Genomic DNA, 18,524 nt, shown 5'->3' on the forward strand with positions numbered 1-18,524 from the left:
AGCCATAAGAAATTGACTACAGTCAAATGTAAGGAGAATCGATGATTGGTCAATTTCTTAAAGCTTAAGGCTTAAAGCTCAAGTTTTACGCTTTGAAATCTCATTGCAGACTTTACCTGCATAAACGCTTTCTGAGCTCTTTACAGGCGTTACTGTGCTATACATGGAGTGTGTATGCTGTACTTTAGTAAACAGTTTTTAAACTAAATACGGGAAAATTAATTTATTATTTTTATTTTTTGTTTTGAATTTATAAAACAAAGCTGTACGAGGGAAATATAAAGTTATATGATTTTATAATTAGAGAAAAAAATGAATTGTTTTCTATGTCGAATTAATTTCATGTTCTCGATTTATTAAAATCATTAATTTATTCTTGTAAAATGTAAAAATTAAAAAAATTTAATAAGTTAATTTGTACACCACGGTATGATGAGAATATTAACGTATAATTAATTCTGCAAACGTATATTTATATTAAAGATGTTTCCAACTTAAGATTTAAATTATTTAAAATAAACATCAATATTTTTACAAATGGGGTTTCTACAGCTTTGGCTATATAAGTCCAAAACATCCTTAATTTATTGTATTTTCGTGAAAAAAGATAGTCATGAAGGCAAAAGGAGGATTAATAAAATATTAAAATTATTATCGAAATAAATATTATTTTTTAACAAAATTGTTTTTTAATTCTAATACGAAATTGGAATAATTGGATTGATGAGGATAAATCTGATTAAGTAAAAAAATTCTACTTTTAGTTAAAGCGGATCATCGTGTTTTAATATTTCATATGTGTATATTGAGAGTATATAAATTTATACAAATTCTACAAATCGCACGTCAAAATCTTTTTTAATCTTGAAACGCAATCATGAATAAAACTAGAATAGTAATACACATTAAACTGTCAAACAATTTAATAATATCGATGCTAATAAGCGTTCTTATAAAAATATTAATAATTTGATATTAATAAGAATCTTAATTTATGCTTTCTAATTTATTTTTCATTAGATATCGAATGATTATGTCAATTTGTAGGCGTGTTTTAAACTTATTGCCAAGGCATTTATGAAATTTTTCACAGTTCTATAACTGAAGCGAAAAAGCTTTTAGAAATGAGATGATTTAAATAAACACAGTTAATCAAAAATAAATCATGTATTTATAAAAATTCTAGCTAATATGCCTAGGGATATTATATATTATTATATACAGATATTAAACTGAAGCTTTAAAAGTAATACAGATTTTATATATATATTGGACTTAATTAAAACTTTCATTGTTGCTTTGAAAAATTTCAATGCCTATAACTAAAAAATTCTATTAACAAAGAATTCCCATTTTCATGTAAAATATATGAGAGAAAATGCAAATCTCTTTTGATGTAACGCGGCGAAATGCAAAATCCTTTCTCTGTATCGGGGAACGGTTTTCCTAGGTCTAGGAAAGAAAGTTCGATGTCGGCTGGTCCCGTGCAACAAAAGATAGAGAATTCGAGGTGGAAATTAGATCGGCAGACAAAGGCGCAAAGGTATATTGAAATCACGGGTACTCGGAGAGGATTCAAAAGCGGAACGTTTTCGCTCGTCCATTCGTCCGTCCGTCCATCCGTTCTGTTCCCGCTGGGACGAGCGACGTGAAAGCTATCAAAGCAAAGCGCATCGAGTTCTTCCATATCTCGCTGACTGTTGTATTCGCACTCGCTATCGATCTCGCAAAATTTACTTTCATATTCGCGACTCAACGTGAATTCCGTGCATATACAGTATACATTCCTAGAGAAAGTCATCGTGAATTCAGCACAGTATAGCAGAAAATCGCAATTGAAAGGTCTGTTTTGTTTCTTGGGAGTTCTTTTCTCATTTGTTCGATAACGGTCGATAAGAAAATATACAATGTTTTTAAACCTGATTTTAGACTGAATAATAGTTTGTAATTACATGTTAATATTGAAGTGGAAAAGAGCTTTTTTAAAATTTTTAGAATGAATCTCATTCTTAAAGATTGAAAATTAAGCCGCTATTTTTCAAAATTGACTCACTTTTTATAGCGAGGTTCCACTCTAAAGAATTTAGAAAAGTAGCAGCTCTTCTATAAGAAAAAATTATTTTATATTTCTTGAAAATCCGAGAGATTCTTACGCACTTTTTATTAAATTTATTATTCAAATAATAATTTATCCAATACAAATAGTATTATTTTAAAATAGTTTTCTCTACTGATATCGATCTTCAAACAAAATATCTGTTATAAATTTTTTTAAATCCTCCATTTGTATCCTAATGATTATATTAATGAATACTTTTTTCCTATTATATTAGGTGTTGGAATTAATTCGTAGCGTTTTTAAATGAAAGAATGTTATTTATTTCACATGAGCATTAAAAAATACATTAATGAAAGTATTTCCCATCACTTGTAAAACGCTACGAATTAATTCCAACACCTAATATATTAATTTTGAGGAAGATTTTATTAAAATATTTTCTAACGATTATATTTTCACTTTTATTTTATGATTTACTTGCTGATGGACAGATGCATGGATAGAAATAGACAGATGAGCAGCGTTGCGCTAAATTTCAATTCATCTTATATTAATCGTGATTACGCTAATATTCAACTATTCTATAATAATAATGTCATCGGAATGAAGAACCGAGGTTTTATTATTATTAGTATGAAAGCTTGAATACTTTATTAACGGAATTGGGATCTTTTTTCACTCTTGCGAATTATTTTAATTTCGCTTACATTAATAATGATGCTAATAAATATTAACTTTTTTCTAATAATAATTATTGAACGTAAAAAATCTTCTAAAAAATTAATATTTCACAGAATTGCATTAATGTTTGACCTTGTATAATAATAATAATGTGATTAAATAAGAAAATCAAAATTTTATTGTATGTACATATATTATTAATATGGAAATTTAAAAATATTATTAGCGCAATTAAAGTTTTTTCACCTTTGCGAATAATTTTAATTCCATTTGCATTTTGATAATAATAATGTTGCTAATAAATAAGTAATCGATCTCTTGTAATAGTAATTGTTGAACATAAATAGTCTACAAAAAATTTCTTAATTAATATTTTACAAAATTGCGTTAATATTTGAAATAATAGTGTGATTAAATAAAAATCTCTTTTATTATTATTTAAAGAATATTAACAGAGAAGTTTAAATATTTTATTATCGTAATTAAAATTTTTTTCATCTTTGCGAATGATTTTAATTTCGCTTGTATTTTTTAAATAACAATATCGCTAAATATTAGCTCTCTTCTAATAATAATTGTTAAACATAAAAAAATCTACACAATTAAAGTTTCTTAATTAATATTTTACAGAACTGCATTAATAAATATTTTATCTTCCAAAATAATGTGATTAAATAAAAAACCAAGAAAATTTTATTATATATATATATATATATATATATATATATATATATTATCAACATAAAAGTTTAAATATTATTAATAATATTTTATTAGCGCAATTAAGATCTTTTCCATTCTCGCGTATCATTTTAATCCCGCTTATATTTTGATAATAATAATACTAAATATTAGCTCTCTTTTAGTAATAATGTTGAATGCAAAAAATCTGCAATAAAATTTTTTAATTAATATTAAAATAAAATTTTTTAATTAATATTTCACAGCTGCGTTTGTACTAAAAATGAACGGTAAAATAATAATAAAATTATCTTGCGTCATCTAACGATTAGTCGCGGAATGAAATATTTCCACGCACGTGGGCGCAACAATCATTTTATACCGTGAAATCGAAAGTGTTTGTCACTGATCGCGGGCGTGCCGAGCGTGTCGCGCGAATGGAAATGTAGAATAGTGAAAACTGTCGTGTACTCGCTCTGCCGAGTAAATCCACCTCGATTATCGATTTCCCTCCCACGCGTCGCCACGTGGAAAAGATCACCTTTTGCGGCGATTCGCCCTTCGCACTCGTCCCACAGATTTCAGCAAAGCTCGACAAAGCAAATTTCATTCTATTGCCGGCACGAGCCGTCACCTTCAAAATGCTGATTATATAGAGTTTCTCCCGAGCTCATAGAATATTTGTTACCTCTATAATGTCACACGAGCAATTAAAGGTCTGAAACTGAATTATATGCACTTTATAAATTTAATCGTGATAATTATATGAGTGAAACTAAATGAACTCAGGGGAAAAAAGACACAAAAGGACAAGTCCGTCTCATGACGTCAAACTTGTTAAACCCTTCGAGCCTAACGATGTTTAAAATATTACGATGAAAAAATGACATTAACGGCATTATAGCGACACCAGTATAATTTAAAATAATCTTGTTTATTTAATAACGGTATTAATAAAACAAATACGGTATACTTTTGTTTTAATAAAATGTTTTATTGAGAAAAAAATGTAACATTAGTTGAATATTTGTTAAGTGTAAATATATATGCGCTTATTTTGTATAAGAACTATTGATTTAATTTAATTATCATTTTCAATTAGGAAACGTTAATTTACCGTAAATAAATGTTAAGTTAATATTATTCAAACTATTAAAATTTAATGCATTTTTTTACTGTTATTGAAGTAGGAAGATTACTTTTAATTAGACTGCTTGATTAAAGCTGTTAATTCAATAATTACCTTCTTCATGTATTGATTAAAGTTTTAAAAAATATATGTATACTGAGATAAAATCATATAATTGAGTTCCGATAGAATGGAACTGTAGAATAGCTGATGTGATTAATCTTTAATGATAATGAATGAGAAACGTTTCAATGAATTTTACGGCATTGTTACGATAAGACATAGATCGAAACGGATTGATGAAACTACTCTACTTCAACAAAATTAGAGTTCACGCAGTTACGATTTTTCTCGATTCCCAAGAACGTAAAAATCAATCGATAGATGCGTAGCAACGTGTTATCGCTTCTGACTTTGTTAGAACGGCGAAGGTAAGAGCCATCTCGTCGGCCAGATTGCAGCGGTGAAGGTAGGTGCATTGAACTGTTGCAACCGAAGCGTCCTGTACACGTCTAACTCTGTCTGTTTACATACCTGGGTTCTCGATTACTAGTTTGAGGATACTGAAGAGAGGGATCTGAGTATCAAGGTTCTTAGAAGGAATGGGGGAAGGGGAGGGGGAGAGACAAACGTGGCAGTAAATGAAATATCGATGTACTGCGTGTATCCTACAGAGAAACACCATTACTTCTACTTAAGAGAAGCCATTCCCTCCCCCTCCCCCTCGCCCCAGAAAGGGAGGATTTTTTGGGCCCACCTGCGATCTTCGCGAATTCTATTCTTTTGCGCAGCGACAGGATATAATTAGTTACTAGTCAATTGTGTTCGAGTGTCACGCAGAAATGCCGCGTGACCTTCTCGTACCTCGAAAGTAAATTATCGCTCGCTATACAGCGTGTCCCATATAATGTAACTACGAGTTCCTATTAATTACGATATGAATTTATTGTTTAATTAACAATATAGTGAACGCGCCATTTATCCTCTTTCTATTAGTAATAAATTACAAAATAAAATTAATATGACAATTACACATTTTTTTAAATTACCTCAGATATTTTTAATATCAAAAGAAAATATTTTTGAAAGCTTGAAATTTTGAGTTTACGTGAGAAGATAATTTAACTCGATGCAACATTGAAGTTTCGGTTTTTGTTTTTTCTATAATAAATCTATTACAATTTGAAAGGCAACAATGCTGATAGACACCCTATAAGCAGTCGCGCTATACAAACTTGCTACTTAGATGAAAGCGATCGCCAGTAAGTCAGTATATTCCTCGCTAACTAGTTCTTCATGTGTCTACACAACAAACTCAAGCGGCTGAGGCAAAAGGGAGTTGAGGGGTGAACTTATCGCAATAATAGCTGTATCGATGGGAGAGTGGTAAAAGTCAACGCCAAAAGGATTACTGTCGCCATTTTGGACCAGCATTTCTCATCTTGTCATTTCTTCAGTATTGATCGAAGTCACTTTAACGATTCCTTTTACCAAGCATCTTTTCTTACTCAGCAAACATCAACTAAAAGTAACGTAACATTAATGGCTGCGTTTAATAGAAAAAACAGCTTTGTAGTAGAGTCTTAGAAAGCCAGAAATGTTATATTGAGTCAGTTAAGTTAGTCGCAGCTGTCATTTTGTTTCCAATATTATATATACTGATTGGCTATCTAAATCATATAATCATCATTTTTTCCTTGTTTATAATAGCCTGTCAACCTATATTTTTTAGCCTCTTTAGATAGCTGATCAGACTACATTGTTCTATAATGAATCTCTGGTTTTGTAGAACTCTATTTTGTTATAAACTCTTTTAATATGATTATAATCTTATCTTTCGTTCCTCTCACAGGAACGGAAAAAAAATGTTTAAACCAGCCATATTAAAAAATCTTAAACAGTTGCAAAACTACTTTGTCTGCTGAACACAATGTTATAATTTCTCACTAAGGGACCTATTCTGTAACTCTTAACGACTATAACTACAGCGTTACAGTGTCATTACGCAAGTTTTGTACACGATACTATAACACAGTTACAGAATAGATCCTTTAATAACATAAGTATTATGTAACACACGTGTTATGCTACATTTACATTGTTCAGTGTGGAATTGTAACATTGACGTTACTTTTAGTTGCTGTTTACTGGGTAACAATTGCGCGATTTTTCCTGACGCGTGATGTGCAAATTATGCCGTTCAAAATGGCGACTCGCGATCCTTTTGCACTGAAGAGATTCATGCGGTCGACCTGGTCCTGGGCATGTCGGCCCCGAGACCGCTGTCCTCGCTCGGCGACCTATACTCCTGGCTATCCCGCGGTAGAAGAGGGCCCGTCACTCCTAGGGGATCTCCCTCGACGTCCACCAGTCGTCCCGGACGGCAACAACCACCGGGCACACCCCTCTGCGGGAAATCAGATGTCCTATGTCATGCCGTGCGCCCTTTCCGTTACCGCGCGTGAAAAGAGAGTGCTCTCTCTCATTTCCTTTCCTCGAACGAGGGGCGATCGGCCGATCGATGATTTCATCGGCGATTTCACCGGTGAGATGATATAAGAAATATCCCTGCGGGCCGTTCCTTATCTCGCACGTGTTCGCAAATATTTATTATACCGACGTTGACGAATGACGTTGTTATTTTTATTCTCAGGTATAGATATCTTTTCGTAACTTCTACAGCGATTAATTATACGGAGAGAACGGTTTTGTTGAAGTATGTATATGAAAAGTTAGCTAGATAGATTTGATAAATTTCGTTTGGACTATTAAAATAGTTATGTAGGACGTTCTAACTAATTACTAGAATGTCAAAACTTTTTGCAATATTGCTTGAGATTCCTACGTAATGATCTTGATGATCTAATAGAATTATTTTCAGATCTGTATCCAGCTAAATTAAATATTTTAACAAAACCATTCTTTCCATATAGTAATTTCAAATAAGAAAAAAATTGGTCGAAACTAAATAAGTTTATTTAAAGTTTAAGAGATAAGAGATCGAGAGACATTTTTACTAGCTTAATTAAAGTAAATAAAGATATGTGAAAGTAAAATATAATATAATTAAATAAAATATAATTACAAAATGAAATTGTTAAAATAATAAGTGATGTATTTTTGTTGGTATTGGAATAATGATAAAATTTTCATTAATTTTACGCGTGATGAAAATTAAAAATTACTGACGATAATGAAAATAGTAAGAATGAAATGATACTAAAATTTACGTACCAATTACAAATAAAATAATTGGCATCCTAATTAAAAAATATAAAATAATACTTAATATATTTGCCACATTAATAGAAAAGTGACACGAGTGAAAAATGAGTATTATTGAGATAATGAAAGAAAATGACTTGAAGACTTTTTTTCTTAAAAAAAACGACACATCTTTTTTCGTAACTCTTCCAATTTACTAGATATACTATAGAGCAGAAGTGTCATTTGTCATTTCTTGTAATGATTGCTTATAAAAAAGACATTTTTTAGTTACCGTGAATGAATGTCGTCGGTGCTAAAATGATCATAAAATAAAAATATTGTCTTATTTGAAGTTATACTATTTTTTTTTTAATAATTGTATTTTAATTGGGTTTTTATTTATAGAAATAAATTTTACTTTAAGTTGTAACGTTATTCTGTATATTTAAAAAATAAAATGTTTTAATTAAAAATATTTTTAAATGTCAAAATTATAAATGCGACACTTCTCCAAATATTAGTACGTTTTTAAACATATAACATAGAAAAGTATCACAACTTTAATAAGGGATGGAATTTACTAGAGTTAACTAGAGTTACAGTGTTCGAATTTTGAAAACTTATGATGTAATTTTAAAATGCATTATAATTAGAAGTAAACATGGAAAGAAAATGAAGTCACGTATACTGACTATTCTAAAATGTTGTTCTAATTAGAATTTAAAAAATATATTTCAAAATTGCTAATTTTGAGATGTCACTTTTCTATCAATGTGGCGATATATTTAGTTGTCGAAATAATTACGTAAAATTCTAATTAAATAATATGTGATAAAAATGACTGATAATAATATATAATAAATTTCTTTTCGTTTCGATTCTTTTGTTTTCTCGAAAAAGTAAATGTCCTGAGAGAAAGAAAAATGTTTGCGTGACTATAATTACGTGATAAAATAATCACGATAGGAGCCGGTTTTATAGATTACTATAAAACGAGGCATTTTTATAATTATCACTACAATATAATAATAATTATATTTATAATTCTATACACAAAAAATATATAGATGATTTTAAAAACGACTACAATATTATATGTAATTTTTGGGGCCAAAAAACTATTTTTTTTGTATACAGAATTATAAATGTAATTATTATTACTAACATTATAGCAGTAATAACAAAAATAGAGCTCCTAATTATAATTATTTTATCATGCAATTGTTGTCACAAATATCAAACATTTTTCTCTCAATTAAATCGCGCATTTAATAGACGTATTTAGGTTTCACGCGGCTCGTTAACCTCGGTGAGTATCGATTAACTCGGACCCATCTGATCTGGCAGCAATTGGCAGCTCAAGCACCAGCGAAATTAGCAATTGTACAACAATTCATCATCGATCGACGTGTCGCACATCGTTCTGTCGGCAACATTTGTCTCCGCGCGTGCAGCTGACACTTGATTTACGACGCTCTACCGAGGCATCGCCTCTTCAAGATCAAGCCGAGAGGCCGGAATGATCTACAGCTCATTTACGCCTCTGCCGATCGACAGCGTCGTGAATCGAGCGTCGATTCATCGGTTCGATTTTTCCACTCGAACGGAATTCTCGCGGGCAAAAAATTCGCTTTGATTTCGTACTCGCGCGAGGCAGTCATGTTTTCTGCGATTTTCCCGCGGAAAACGGAATGCTTTGCAGTTCGCTCGATTTTCGTTCAGCTCGCGCGGAAACCGCGAAACGGAACGAGCGTCTCGGGTCTCATAATGTTGTTTTTTAGTGAGAAAGAAGGTGGGAGGAAGATGGTGTGTGGCGAGCACAGCAGCTTTCTACTTGTCTGTTAGCGGCAGGCATCTAACAAATTGTATTCAACTAACGATAAGAAGGGAGAAAATGTATGCGCAAGAGCGCAACATTTTCTCGCTATGTGAAAATTCTTAATTATATATCATTATTTTAATTGCGGTAAAGAGAGCGGCGTTCACAGAAATACAATAACGTTTTTTATAGCATAATTATAATTATATTAGAAATTGACAACACGTGTCAATGTGTGTCAATTTCAAATAAAACAAATACGGTCTAAATTAATGTGCGTTAAATAATCTAGAGACGTATTTCCCATCGACTGAACATTAAAGAAAGTTTATATGAATGTAAGTCTCTGGAAACGCTTAATTTTTGAGGTAGGAAGAATATTATTGATTAACAATATTAAATAGTTAATGGAACAAATAATAAACATTTAAACATTTTTAGATATTAAACATTAGAAACTAATTTAATTTTAAAATTATTAAAGGTTTTCCAACCTTTTTAATAATATTTGCATTTGTGTAAGGTTGAAAGTTATGATGGCAGATTATATTTGAAGAATTTGAAGATTTGATAAATTTCTGTTATAATAAATTTTTCATTACTCGTTCCATTAATTGTTTAATATTATTAAACATAATAAAGTTCTGTTTGTCTCTAAAACGTTTCTAGACGCATATTTATGAACTTTTTTAAATGTTTGATCGATGGAAATACGTCCTTAGAAAATTTGATACTTTTAAATTTACCTATAAATTACACGATATAGCATTATGTATATGTAGAATTTTACATTTACATAATTTATACGTCATATATATAATTAAATATATATATAATTTACGTGTCATAATATAAATTACATTCTGTCTAATTATAATTATGCAACGTAATTATAAAGTGACACCCGATACTTTGCCCTCAATTACTCGCCATCGATTCCTTCGAATCAAATATAATGAATTAAATATTTTTCCTTTTTTTTTTTATAATGTCTGTAGAAGAATAAATAGGAATGAAAATAGGCATGTCTCAAAAAAATTCAATACAAAAGAATCGATTCTCCGAATTGCCGGCAAGCACGGACTAATCACAGGGAGCAAAGTAGCGCTGCAGCATATATAAGCAAGATTATAAATAATAGTAATAGCAGTAGCGTGACTAAGAGTCAATATAAGAATAAGAAGAAGAAGAAGAAGAGGTGTGAAAAGTAGAAGAAGAGAATATTTATAGCGTAATTCTAGAGAAAGTAATAGAAAGAAAAAGACACGCCGAGGAAAAAGCTGCGCTTGGACGAACAAAATTCGTTCCAATAACCCTCGTGTCGGTTAAACAAACAGCGTAATTAATAATAATGAATTACTAATTAATTTGCTACGACTAATCCTATTGTATTGACGTAAGCAACTATGGCGCTAGAAATATGTAAATGGACACAAAGCGTTTGCTTCTAAAAAACCAAACAGAACGCTTGAATGAAAGAGAAAGACGAAAAGTCGACAGATGGATGTTCTTCAAAAGTCACATGATTTATCTCTTAATTTTTCATGATGTGTTAAATTTAGCGCCAGTTTTCGAAACTAGCGTAGGTACGTGCTTTTTTCATTTGATGGAACAAATTCAAAGGTGTGGCTTTCAAACCGTACAGGCTTCGTACATATTCGCGTATGACGTATAACGTTAGAAGAGACCATTAAACGTTATCTGCGCGGTAGAAATATGGCAGAAATTGTTCGCCGCGCTTGGGACACGTCATTTGCTCGACGGACCCCGATATTTCCTTGTACCAGAGAGCGAGTTTTGTTCATCATCAGGCAGCTGTTGTTCTCAGCGCGGAAGGAGAGAGAGGAGAGAGAGAGAGAGAGAGAGAGAGAGAGAGAGAGAAAGAGAGAGAGAGAGAGAGAGAGAGAGAGAGAGAGAGAGAGAGAGATGTGTAGAGAGAAAGAGACGAAGAGGCTGCAAGTCATTTTCCTAAAAGACGAGTCATGCTTTGTTCGAGGAGAAGATAACGATAGACCGGAACGATCAAACGAAACAGGATCGATCATAATGGCGATCGATCGATATTGCGCACCTCCCTTTCTTTCTCTCTCTCTTTCTCTCTCTCGAACGAGAGAGCGGCGCAAAGGATTCTTTCGCGAAACGGCCTCCGGGAGGATCGCGGATTCTCCGCTGAGGGATCCTTCGTTCTTCCTAAGAGCATCCTTCCTGTGTGCGTGGCGTTCTCCATTTCCTCGCACCTCTCCAATCAATATTTAATTGATATTCACGAATTTCCATCCTGTTTCGACCGTCGGTCGCATCTGTGCCGATCACCGATAACGAGCGACAATTCGATTTCCGAATGTCCGTTCCCATATTTATCGCTTGCATTGATTTACCTAGTGATTTCTACTTTCATGTTGAAAGTCTTTCTTGCTTTTGCACCCAAATTATTTTTGTTGCGTACAATATTTATATGTATATAATTTAGATGTAACACGATGATACTTAAATATTAAGCTATATTTATTTGTATTAATTTTATGAACTCTACGAACTTTAGTATTACATATTAATTTGGTATTACGATATAAATATTAAAGTATATTAATATTAATATTTAGTATTTATACTAATTTAGTATAGTATTTACTATAGCAATAATAATAAGAGGTATATTAAATTATATTTAATGTTCATATACTAAATATTAAATGTTTTTTGAAGTACAAAATATATTTAATTTACAAAAAATATTAAAATGTTGAGTTTGTTATATTATTATATTTAATATTTACTAAATATCAAATATACTTACTTAAATAACTTTAATTTGGTATCTAAATATCGTTATTGTTTAAGATTAATACAGTAAGATAGATTTATTTTCTTTCGCACATAGTAATTATTTTGAGATCATGTACAAAAGTATGAATCTATATCATTTGAACAGTTTATCAATTTTTAAGCTGATATTAAATATAATATCTAATTAAATATTAAATATACTCTAGTATTTCAGTATCATCAGTATTATACTTAATTTTATAAAAATAAAAATTTGTGTTATTATAATTACTTTGAGAGCTCTTACGAAAACATGAATCTATATTATTTCAACAATCATCAATTTTTATTGTTTATGATAATAACAAGTCTAGTTAACTATGAAACATTACTTTTGAAATTTTGATACAATAATTTACTATACAAGTTCTACTTTTTGTCGCAGTAATTATTTCGAGCTATTTTCGTTGATTATATAAATTATAGCGCTTTTGTTTGAATTATTAATCGCTGTAGGACATTTCTCCTGACATTGGTTCCTTTTGTCCGAATAATTTCGCTCGTTCTCGGGTAGACAATAATTTTCCAACGGCCGCAATTTGTCGATTAGGAACGCGCTCGTGCGACGAGGAACTTTCGGGGAATATTTCCCCGTTGCTTTCCCCGCGGAGTCCATCGACAAAGGGCGAGCACGCAAAAGCGATTTTGAGTGTCTCGGCAATTAGGGTGAGCAAGAGATCCACAGAACAGCAAGTGAGGAAAAAGAGAGAGAGAGGAGAAAAAGTACTCGGTTCCATACATCATCCTCGTAGAGACAAGAGTTGACAGAAAACGTGTACGTGTGCCTGTACGTGAGTAACAATGCGCACAACGCGCGGTGTAATCCGGGAATTTATGCGTGTGATGTATTATATATGTAATTATATATGTGTATACGTATATGTGTATGTATATGTTACGAGTTTGCGTTCTATGTAAGCTCGAGGGATATGAATAGAATATAGAAGAAGAGAGACTGACTCACCGGAAGATCGTGGAGCGAGGGAGTCACTATCAGGTCCGAGTGTGCGCGGTCGCCTTTTCTCTGGAAATGAAAATATGAAGCACTATTTTAAAAATTGTCACTTGCCACTTTCGGCTTTCTTTCAAGATCACCTCTTAATCGCGCGATTTACGTTCCGATGAAATGGTACAACAGTCGTAAACCGCCGTTCGGATTAAGAGGATACTGGAATGACCAAATTATCGACATTACAGTCGTATAAAAATCTCTGAATTGACTGAACGGAATTAATAAAAATCCTTTTACAGAATTAAAGTGGACGCAAAATTAGAAGTTGACTTTATACTAAAATCGGAAAAAAGTTAAAAACTGGTACAAAAGTCCTTAAAATAATTCTTAAAATAATCCTGTCCTCGAGATAATTAGATCAGAAAATAGCACATTACTTCTAAAGAAGTCACGAAATTATCGCAAAATCGAAATTTTCGGATGTCTTTCTATTACAGACAAAAATCAATTTATACTTTAATTAATATAAATTTAGACAAAAATCAATTTATATTTTAATAAATTTTGTATTACAAATTAATTTTTTACATTTTAAATGTAGTAGTAAATAATATTTAAATGAGAACTTGTCTATTTATTCTTTTCTCTAAAACTAAATTCGCAAGTTTCACCTCCAATTTAATTATACAATTCTTTTATCGCTCCTTAATAATTGAAACCTCATTGTATACATCCTAAATACATTTCTCATAAAGTTTTATATTTCATTATTATTAATTCAATTTTTTTTTGTACCAGTGTTAGAATTAGAAATATTTCGTTGAAAATTCTGGGCACGTGTTCTAACTTAACAATTCTTATTGAATATTTCATATGATTTGAGTTTCCGCATATAATCCATATTCTCTGAGTATTCTCTTAAGGATTAAAATCATTTTAGTTAAGGATCACTTACCCTGGCCATTGCTATTCGGGGTCGGTAAACGAGATCGTCGAAGGCCGCTCTGTCCTTGTTGTCAACCAACTCCCTAAGCTCCGTCAACAGCGTCAGTTTCTCGTGGGTATTCAACAGATCGCTCAGGCTGACGATCAATTCCTCTATCGTCAGCCTTCTCGTCCTGTAATCCGCCAAAAGCTGAGAGAGCGCGGCTCGTTCGCTTCTAGCGAGGACGACCCGCGCCTTCTCCTCCACCATGGCGGCGGTGGCTGCCGAAACGGTGTGAACGCCACTCCGGTGTCTCCATTCGTTCGTGCTGCTCCTTGATTTTCGAAAAATTGATCGACAATTAAATTGCACGGCGTTAAATAAAAATAATTGTTAAACGACCACGAGGTCGAGGGATGATTTACAAATAAACTCATAGCGGCATTTGGCTTAGAATATTCAACATTTTCATCTTACTTTAAAATGTATTTATGGTAAGCCAATTAATTTTTTAGTAGTTACTGAACATCGTTTATGGATTATATCGAAATTTAAATTGAAAATATGATTTACATGAATTTTGTCCGGAAAACACGTGGCGATGTATTGATTTTAATTAAGCTGGCTTCTTTCAATATTCACGATTTAATTAATTATGATCAGCAAATATTATTCTTATATTATTATACAAGTTTAATTATTGATTTCATTGACGTTATTTAATTCAGATTTTTACATAACGAATTAATATTGACATTTGAAACAGAATTTATGTGAGGATTTAAGATTTATCAAGAGACTCATGCCAAGTAAATTTTTCATAAATTTTTAATTCTATACGTTTTAATTTTTCTGTCCATATAAATATGATGTAAATTTTAAATATATAATTAATGAAAGATAATATCCAGACAATATATACCTAAAAATATATATATTATATATATATATTATATATATATATTATTAGGTGTTGGAATTAATTCGTAGCATTTTTAATGAAAGAATGTTATTTATTTCACATGAGCATTAAAAAATACATTAATGAAAGTACTTCCCATCACTTGTAAAACGCTACGAATTAATTCCAACACCTAATATATATATGTATATGACAGAGATTATATTTAAAATTTATTTTGATTTAAGCTTTATTATTTGAAATTTTTTTTTTATAAAAACGTTTTTGACTTACGCGGGACTGGGCGGACGATGATTCCCGGGACTTTCCAGAAGTAAAGGATCGTGCTCGGGATATCGGGCGGTCGGAATTACTATAGGCTGGCTGGTGGTACACGAATGGGGCACTTTGCCGACATCACGTATCAGCAGGTTCATCCTCTTGTTGGTCTTCAGTATCTGAACAGCCTCATCATGCGTCGCCTCCTCGAAATTCTGCCCATTCACTTCAATAATCTGATCGCCCACCTGTGATCATTCGGGATATTGCATCTCATATTAGAACTTGAGTCATAAATGAGAAAATTAAAAGGTATAAGTAAAATAGAGCAGTATCGAAAGTTAATATTAATTATAATGCTATAAATTAAATGAATAAAATAAATAGTATGCGCATTATAACAGATATTCATCAGTCAAATTATACTCAGTTTGAGTTATTTTTAATCATTTCTACAGGTTCTACTCAATATATTATTTTAATTTCACTAAAACAATGGAATTTAAATTCAAGAAATGTATTCATTAAAATTTAGTTTATTATTTATTAAACGCATACGTTAATATGGACATTGTTTACTTTGAAACTAAGCGATTCAATTACAGAAATTGATTACATTTTGACACCAATAAAAATAACAAAATATTTTATTAATTTAATTTAAAGGGTTGAGGCATTTCTTTGATATTTAACAGTGTAGTACATTCAATAAAATATACTTTTGTTAAAAATTGCACTTAAAAACGTTAAGTTAGTCGCGTGTATTTCTTGGGAAACTGTCGTAAAAACTTGAGATCTAACAGAAAAGCGTGATTCTCACGAGGAGCCCGGCGCGATCGGCGACGCTGTCCTTGTCGACGCCCGTCACGTAGATTCCGAGGCCATATTCGAGGCCGCCACGGATCATCAGGCCTAGAGATTGGCCGGGTTCGATGCACAGCTCGACTTTCCGCGTCCTCGGTCCGTAGCGGGAATCGCGGGGTGGATGAGGAGGCGGTGGAGACGCCGGACGACCTTGGCGGTCCATCCAACTGCAGGACTGTGGACGACCCGACGACGACCATACAGGGTGACCGCCCCGACAGCGGGGGTCCAAGGCGGGTCCTCGCACCGTCATGCTCAGAGTCCTGCAGGACTTCAGCATCTGTTGTGAACGCGAAGAACAATATCGCGTAACATGAAAGAGTCAGGGGATGAATTTTTATTAAGGGATGATTGAAGGGGCGGGAAGTCTGCACGAGAGTTTCTTTGAGCAGTCTTGAGATATAAATTCTCTGCGGCGGAAATTTATACTGAGAGAAATAAATGTTTAGTATTTATAACTATATATATATTTATAGTTCTATTAAAAAATATGTTGGTCGAAAATGATTATAATTTAAATTGATAACATGTTTATTGCAATCATTTTTTTATCAGTGTAATTAATCGATATCTTTTACCGTTATTTGCGTATAAACCTCTACGGTTGAGTACTTTGATAATTAAAATAAGAAATAGGTATTAATAATGTTCTTTAAATTACATTTTTTAAGAATAATAACTAGAAATTTTGAGGTTTTTAAAATTTTTCTACTGATAATATTAATTCGTAGTTCTATGTTTATTCATTGCGTTTTGCAATTATAATTTCATATTTAAATTTTTAGGAACGTGTCAAGAATATTAAAATTTTTAAAGACATATAATTTCTGCAAAAAACTCAATTTTTAATCTAAACTTTCCGTATGGAAATCTGTATTTTATTCTCTATTCAATTAAAAGCCATTATTATTATTGTTAAAAATGAATGTTATACATATATAATACATGAAACAGTTCAAGATAAAATCAATATTTATATTTAACAATATAATTTCGTAATTTAAATGAACATTTTTTTATTTTATCTTTTTTTTTATAAAAAAAAGCGTCTATTTTTTGAAGTAATTTTTGGTCCAGGTTCTAAATCGCCGCCAAACTTTTTGTATTGTTTTCAAATACAATATAAAAAAATTTAATTTTTCCATAATTATTCATTTTGTTAAAAAATACATCTATTACATTTTATAAAAGGCGCAGAGAGAAATTGAAATATCGTACTATTTGACAAATTCTCATATAATTTTACATTTTGAGTGGTATTTTCTACATTAATTAACAGCAAATAAAATATCACATGGCAAACATTCGTCAGCTATACAATTTTTTAAGAAAATTATTGGGAAAAATTTTGTGCAAATGAATTATAATTTCCTTATACAATTTATCTCTGTATATTTTTCATCTATCAAAGAATAAAAGTATGATGACATTTAAAAATATGTGTGCACAAATACAAATTAATTTTTATAAGAACAGAGTTATATTTTCAACAACACGAAGAAATTTGGAAATAATAAACAAAGGCTCAACGTTTTAAGATTAATTTCTTGCGCAGACACGCGGTAGGGGGTAGTTAATGAAGAACAGCAAAGCATCTAAAGTGACTGTTTATAGATAAAATAGAATGAAGTTAATGAAGAGAAACCAATGGAGACGTGTTTCGTGGCGATGTGACGCCACTCGGCAACCAGCAGGATATCGATCCTCTTGGCAGAGCCTGTGACGTCACATCCTACCCTATCCTTGACCCAGCCTGGATAGCGACGTCCCTAGGATCCCGCGGTTCTCTTATAAGATATGGATCCCTCCTGGGGTAGCCTCGTCCTGACGGCCTTCTCATAACGCGACCAGACGACGGTGTGCGAGCATACAGGAAACGATGATTCTCTCCCTTGCACTTGTAACGCCGGAAACGCCTTTAGAATGAGGAAACTCATTCTAAAGGCGTTTCCGGAGGAATAAAAATTCCGTCTCATCTCTACGACGATGGCGGAATCGCATTTGACAAATGCATTTCGCCGCGACTCGATCCCGGAGATGTGCCTTTCGGAACGTATCGTAAACCGCGTGTCTATCCATTTCCCTATCCAACTTTCCGTCCTCCAAATTCCGTCGCGTACAAATTGGACGTGCTGTTTTATGTGCAATAGACAACTCGCAAATGGAATTCCGAAAATTCCGCATGCACTCGAGCAATTGCG

At 32.1% G+C, this 18,524-nt stretch overlaps 1 protein-coding gene across 10 annotated transcripts in view; it reads right to left on the reverse strand.

Annotated features, from left to right (window-relative positions):
- dysc (whirlin protein dyschronic) overlaps positions 1 to 18,524 on the reverse strand; it is a 120,044-nt gene that overhangs the window by 50,544 nt on the left and 50,976 nt on the right. For 7 of the 10 annotated variants that reach the window (XM_087414990.1, XM_087414988.1, XM_011061513.2 and 4 more), the window contains exons 5-9: positions 16,280 to 16,603; positions 15,475 to 15,707; positions 14,310 to 14,613; positions 13,367 to 13,426; positions 6,803 to 6,957 (exon numbers count right to left, since the gene is read on the reverse strand). In XM_087414990.1, the coding sequence (XP_087271116.1) occupies positions 6,803 to 6,957; positions 13,367 to 13,426; positions 14,310 to 14,613; positions 15,475 to 15,707; positions 16,280 to 16,603 (1,076 nt within the window). The remainder of the gene's footprint in view (positions 1 to 6,802; positions 6,958 to 13,366; positions 13,427 to 14,309; positions 14,614 to 15,474; positions 15,708 to 16,279; positions 16,604 to 18,524) is intronic. The other 3 variants (XM_087414995.1, XM_087414992.1, XM_087414997.1) reach the window with 1 other exon arrangement.

This window comes from Acromyrmex echinatior, chromosome 17 (assembly GCF_024713525.1).
Source record: "Acromyrmex echinatior isolate Ae372 chromosome 17, ASM2471352v2, whole genome shotgun sequence".
Lineage (NCBI taxonomy): Eukaryota > Metazoa > Arthropoda > Insecta > Hymenoptera > Formicidae > Acromyrmex > Acromyrmex echinatior.